The sequence below is a fragment of the Papaver somniferum genome, chromosome 11 (genome assembly GCF_003573695.1).
Source record: "Papaver somniferum cultivar HN1 chromosome 11, ASM357369v1, whole genome shotgun sequence".
Classification (NCBI taxonomy): Eukaryota; Viridiplantae; Streptophyta; class Magnoliopsida; order Ranunculales; family Papaveraceae; genus Papaver; species Papaver somniferum.
In genome coordinates, this window is record NC_039368.1 from 127,799,199 (window position 1) to 127,806,209 (window position 7,011).

The 7,011-nt window shown below is 36.6% G+C and overlaps 1 protein-coding gene across 1 annotated transcript; it reads right to left on the reverse strand.

Annotated features, from left to right (window-relative positions):
- Positions 1 to 4,551: 4,551 nt before the first annotated feature.
- On the reverse strand, positions 4,552 to 6,656 carry LOC113322295 (methyltetrahydroprotoberberine 14-monooxygenase-like). The gene is made up of 3 exons (XM_026570358.1): positions 5,843 to 6,656; positions 5,427 to 5,761; positions 4,552 to 5,344 (listed from the first exon to the last, which is right to left on the reverse strand). The coding sequence occupies exons 1-3, from the start codon at positions 6,510 to 6,512 to the stop codon at positions 4,727 to 4,729; spliced, it is 1,623 nt and encodes a 540-aa protein (XP_026426143.1). The 5' UTR covers positions 6,513 to 6,656; the 3' UTR covers positions 4,552 to 4,726.
- Between the last annotated feature and the right edge of the window lie 355 nt (positions 6,657 to 7,011).

Here is a 7,011-nt window from a genome sequence, read left to right on the forward strand (position 1 = left end):
AGTTCCCTGAAGATTAACAGTCCCTATGGGAATTGTATAAGGGGGTTGGAAGTCGTTAGATGTTGGTTATATCTCTGTCGGGAGGACTGTATGAGTAGGTGGTTTGACAATTTTTGCTATTAAGATAATAAAAATCATGTTTACAAATGTTGGTATTTCGTATGCCTAGAAGCTTTATGTAGGTCTCTAAACCCAGTGATGTATATGATCTCATTCCAGAACAGGGGAATTGGGATATGGGGTGTGTTCCAGGTACATTATATACATATATGTGTACCTTCTTTAGCGATTTGTTGCGGATATGTTTGGAACTCAGTATAGTATTATTGCGGATAAGTCCCTATATATCACTATGATAGAGGTTTGATAAATAAGGGGACTTAGGATTATATTTGCAGTAGTCGCTTAGTTAGGAGAAATTCTAAAAATTCGTAATTTGGTAGTGGTCGTTCAATTCGTATCTAGTTGCTTATTAATATTTTTTTAGTGCCACTTGCTTGCGGTTTATTTATATATCCTTTTTATTTTTTTCATGCCTCGGGGATCGAGTAATCTTGTTCGAAGTTTAACTGCGGTGGATTATATTTTCTTCAGGCGTTGTTAGGGACCGTGAAGGAGTCTTACTGATTCCAGTTTCGATGGATATTCTGAAGATATCTAACTGAGAGTGGACATCTACACTTCTTATATTATTTATTTCCGTTATATAGTTGTGAGCCAGTGGGGATAATTAAATTTGGGTAGTTTTAATCATTTTTTTTTTCCGTCGATTCAACGTTTTGCTTATTTGTGGATCTTTTAAGGGTTGTTAAGTACACTGTGTCTATTTGTTTTAGACATCTTCAACATTTGATAGAAATAAATAAGATTCCCTTGTGCATATACAATTGTATTGGAACTGTGGTTATGTACTTTGTTGCAAAAATTAACAACAGACTTTCGATTTAAGCATCGGCCGGGGTTAAGTGGAAAGTACGGTTGTAAAGTTAAGTACAATGGATCAGTGACGGAATAATCCATCGACTGAGCGAAGATTCCAGTGGCCGGTGGTGACTATTTTTGCCAGATTCCGGCGACGATAAATGGAAATGGAATTCGGGCGATCCAAATTTACAAGAATTTTGTAATGAGTATTTCTCATGGGATTGAAAACCTAGATTTGGAATTGGATGAAAAATTGGCTTTGAATTTGGAAAGAGAAGATGGAAGGAATTGAGAAGGACTTGAATGTGGAAGTCAATCTATTACGGGAAAAGGATTTTATTATGGGAAGGCGAGCTTTAAAATTTCGCTTTACAAATTTACAAGTTCGACTCTGCGCTATTATGGTGGAATTAAATTGTGAGTACAAAATTTAGTTTTGGGTCAACTTTTTCGGTCGGCCCTCAAACGGTGTTAACGGTTGTACTAGTATTTAATTGTATTGAAAGGGTTTTTTTATTTTTTTATTTAGGAACCAAATAAAAATCATAAAAAACAAGCTTGATCAAGGTATCTAAGTTTAGTGAGATTTTGCTTATTCAGTTGATAAAATTTCTCTTACTGATTGTTAGGGTTCTTGACCAAAACAACTGCTAAAGAACACAAAACTATATAGAGCCCTAAGATAAAAATCCTTTTTTATGGGGATTAGCCACCTCTGTGTTGTGAAACGAGTTAAGAAAGTTGAATTGTATTGAATGAATGAAAACAAACCAAACTGAACGTATTTAAAGCTAGCTAGACTTGCAAAGCAAGTAATATCAATTATAAGCAGACTTCTAAATAAAGAAAATAACTAATCAAAACTGAGTTTAAGTATTAAAGGAAATCTAGCTATATATGGAGTTGGTATCACAACATCCCACCTAGCTTGAAACATTGTTTGTCCTCAAGCATCAAAATCTGGAAATCGAAGGAGTAATTCATCAGCATCTTCCCAAGTAGCTTCATCTGCTGGATGATCTTTCCATTTGACTAACCACTTAGTACCTGCATGAGTACCTTTCTTGAACATCTTACGTTCTAATATAGTATTTGGCTCGCATTTGTCATGATCAACAATTATCAGAAGATTTGGATCAACCAAAACTGAAGAACCCAATTTCAACTTCAGCTGTGAAACATGAAATACTGGATGTATGCGACTTGTATTAGGTAAATCCAACCTATAAGCAACGGTTCCAATCTTCTCCAAAACTCGGAAAGGTCCATAGAACTTAGGAGAAAGCTTAGAATAGGCCTGAGTTGCAACAGTGTGTTGTATGTATGGTTGGAGACGAAGAAAAATCCAATCATTAACTTCAAAATGTGTTTCAGTGCGATTGGAATCAGCATAATTCTCCATTCTTGTTTGAGAATCTTATTATTGAACCAGGATCAATTTATGTTAATAATGTGAGTTCAGTTCTAATCATATCTTCCAAAGCTCATTTTTTAAGAGGTTTGATGCCACTCCTTACTATTTCGATTACTGATTTTTGTTTTTACAAGTTTTGCTTTCTTTAGGGTGAACTTATGACACTGCTTCAAGCATATGAGATTCAATATTAAATGTACAGGCCAAATTGTTCACTGATTCTGTTCACAGATGACTATATCATATCTCAAGATGAACAATTGAATTATCTCCCAATGGACCCAATTTATTCGATAATTTCCTTTGTTTATAAGTGCAACAATGAAGTGTTGCCAGAATGCATATTTTTTTCTTTCATTACTAGATTTCACAACTAATTACCATAAGTTGTTTATACAAACACTATCCATGCTTCAAACAAGTTCACCAGAAGTCATCTCAGTTCTGCCTAACTATCAAACTGTTCGACAATTAGTACTACTTCATGTTTGTCGCGCAAGTTCAAAGATTACAGGTGAACTCTGATGCAAGCACGACATACTAATCAAGTGTGAATTATATATGAGTTCTCTTAGGTTCTACAATCTCGCTTAGCCTACCAGGTAGGTTTTGTGGTTAGTACAGTAAGCATAAATAAATGGCAACAGGCCTACAAGGAAACTGCAACCCCTCTTTTGCAGTGGGCTTCTCATCGGCTTGACAATCCTATGCGTTTAGCGGCTCCATCCTTTTTTCAGTTGTAATTCTTTGGAGGATACATGTATTGTGCGCTCCAGTTAGCATAATCTAAAGGAGAAACACAAGCTTTTTCAGTTTAGTTAAGAAGTGGTAGTGCTATATTAAAGAATACCGTGAAGGGGCACATGTTTGCAGTACTACATGCTACATTTATCTTTTATTGTGATATCTTATTTGCACTCTTTGCAGTGTTAAAATTATTTAATTTTAACCTTCTAAAATTGATCAAGTGCTTGGCGCATTGTTTCGCAGGTACCCGACGTGTCATCGATTTGCAACGTTCTGGCAAAATCAAACTAACCAAGTGTGTTACAGTTCCGAATCTTTCCATTCGATTAACGAGTATGTTTATAATGGGTGTTCCACTCTTTCTAGGAATTTCAAGCAAAACTCAAATGGGAACCGTTCCAATCGTACACCAAATAGAAAGAAAAATCCAGCAACATGGCCAATCAAAAAAAGGTTGCAACAAAGAGCAGGAACCTTTGCCTTACCAGAGTTAAAAATTTGGTAGAAATTTTCCATTTTCCTTGGTCAAATCAAGATACGGACCCTACAATTGAAAGCTTAGATATAGCAAATTATTAAGGAACCATTAATGGATTCACGGCAATGGTAGCTCACAACCTTCCACAGCTGAAACTGGAGACGATACAGATTCTCAAGCGACAAAACCAATGGAAGAACTACACTGAGGAGGATACTGCTTACCAGGACCTAAAGATATTTGAATCTTAAAATTTGGTGTTATTTATTTTTCATGCAGTTTAACATATGTGGTTTGTTTGGAGGCTTTTGCTTTTTTTATTGTTACGGTGGTTTAGGTGTCAGTTGTTTGGTTTGCCCATGTTTTCACATGACATGAATGAAACCAATGATGTTGTGTTCAGTGTGTTTCCTCTTTCCAGAGTGAAGGTAATACATGTTTATGAAACCACTGCTGTATCGAGATTAATCTTTGGCTAATTTTTCCAACTACTAGCTAATTTTTTTTTATATGTACTTCCATTTATGCAGCCGAAACGACCCTCTTAGCATTGGATCCTTGGACATTGAAATGTAATGAAATGAAATGGGGGAATTGCATCCTAAGGTTTCAAAATGCACGAGTTAATTCGCGTTTGTATACATTATTCGCATCAAAATTGTTTAGGATGCAATCATGCAAGCATAGATCTTTGACAACAATATCTGTCTCTCTGAACTCAAGTATCTGACAACAATATCTGTCTCTCTAAACTCAAGTTTAGAATACCTAGATATTCCACTTCATATCCAAGAACCTGCAACCATGACTCATAGACTAAGTTTAAACGTTTTTCTAGGGACCCTTCCCCTTACATCCTCCACCAAAACAAGAATCAAAAAATCTGGGGGTGTATAATCCCTGGCTCCGTCTGTATCAGCATCTAACTTCGTCACTCTGATGTGTTACCAGCAAAAAGACATCAAAGTAACTGAGTTACTCAAAGTACTCGTATGATAAGAAACAAATTAGAGGAGCATAAATTAAAATTTCTATGAGAAAAAACCAAACAAACAGACTTTTAACATGGTGACGAACTTAAAAATCTTGTGTCAAATGTACGACAGGTTGCTAGCTTGGCCTACATTTTCAATATATAAACTATGCAAAAGGAAAAAAAACATCTACTCTCGAGGATTGACCATAACTTCAAGAGGTGTCTTCTTAAAACAAATCACCATGCCTGCCATTTCTGCCATATCTACTTTCCCATTGGCACTTGCTGCTTTCATATCAAACCCATGAATAAGACGGGGCAGCACCAAATGAATCACCTCCGATGCCCAAAGCATACCAGCGCACATCCTCCGACCTATCCCAAATGGTATGAATTCATGATTGTGACCTTTGTAATCCACATCCATCTTTTCACCATTACTCAAAAACCACCTCTCTGGTTTAAACTCCAGAGGATTCTCCCAAACACTCGGATCTCTCTGAATCTTCCAAACATTGACAAATAAGCGTCCCCCGGCCGGTACATGAAATCCACCAACTTCGCACTCTTCTAACGCCAACCGATCAAGCATTGCCCCGTTTGGATACAATCGCATTGATTCTTTGATAATTGCATTAATGTACACGAGCTTAGGGGTATCTGACTCTTCTACATGCCTATCTTTTCCTACGTGCGTATCTAATTCCTCTTTTGCCTTCTTTAACACATGCGGATGGTTCAGTAACAGACAGAGGGCCCAAGTTAAGGTTGACGATGTGGTCTCACTCCCACCTGATACGATTTCCTGCACATCCATATGCAGTAAACGAAAGTTAGAACAAGCACATAAACCAAAATTGCAATAGACTTGGTATCAATAGCCTAACCAGAATCATAGACTTGATGACCAAATCAGGGTCATCTCCAGGAAGTTGCGATTTTTCAGCAACCGATAAGAGAACATCAACGAAGTCTTGTTCATCACCAACTCCTTTATCACTTTTAGATACGGATTGTAATCTCTTTTGGCGGTGCTCTTCAATAAGACACCCTGCAATTGAATTTAGCTCATCTCCAAAGCGTTTCATATTCCTTATAAGGCCTCTTAACCGATCTACCCACTCTAGACTTGGAAATATGTCTGAAACTGCAAAAATTGACATAAGATGAAGTGCTTCTTCCAATGTTTTCTTGTACCTCTCGCCCTTTGATTCCGTATCTCCTAATAGAAAATTCAAGTTAATAACAAGACCAAAATGATTTCCTTAAATTGATACAGATTGAGGGAGTATGATCATATTACCGTTCGTAAGCGCTGTCGACCTTCCGCCACTTTGGTAGCCAAAGACATTTCTTGCGATCACGTTGAACGTCAACTCAGCAAACCATTCGTCCATCCTAATTAGGGTAGCTGTTCCAGTACCGTTGTTGTTGCATAACTCGTTAAGTTTACTAAATGAAGCATCCATCTCTTTGATTTTCAGATGTTTCCACGATTCTAAAGATTGTTTAGAGAGTAATTGCTGCACCATTATCTTTCGTAGCTCTCTCCAATATGGTCCATATGGTGCGAATCCGCTAGAAGTTGTTTGATTAAGCATGTATTTTGCAGCTAATGTAGTTTGACGATTCGAAAATAGCTTATCATTTTGATTACCAAAACACTGTTTTACCATCTCCCAGTTACTCACAACAAGAACTTCTTGGTTACCTAATCGGATGTTGAATGCAGGTCCGTACTTATCAGCCATGCTCCCTAGTGCTCTATACAACGGTTCCTTGTCGTTCATCAATAGACGGAGATGACCTATTAACGGCCATGCCCCTGCAGCATTTGGTGCTTTCTTCCTCTTCTTTTTCTTATCAGTAACCCAGAAGAAGACACTGTATAATAGAACAATCGAAACTGTAGTAACAAGAATAATACTGAAAGGAATTGGTTGGATAAATGGTAACTTTATGAATAACTCCATTGATGATAAAAGGATATCAAGGTATTTGTATCTCTCTTGAATGATGATGAGTTTTAGAAATTGTATTGAAATTTATAGTTATAGTGAATATGACAAACTAAAATATGAGCATATCAAGGCATGACTCAAGTGTTTAATGGTTCGTGTAATTATAAAAGATTTCTCATGGAAATTAAAAGGCTCAAATTTTAAAATATTATCGCCCATAAACCTTAGATGCTGTAGTTCACGAGAAGCTCGTGTCTATTCACATTGTCAGTTTTGCCATAACTATTTAACGGCAACTGCAAGATGAAACTCAGCTTATATAAAGATAATTTTCTTTATTGATGTTTAGAAAATCTCTCAAAACTAAACACAAGCTCTAATTTTGCTCATATGATCAACCACAACTTTGGTGATCATATATATATAGAACTATGAATTCCTTTTCCAAATCCTATTACCTTATTACATGTCTTTCGTTTTCTTAGAACTAGATGACTTCTAATTCCCTTAG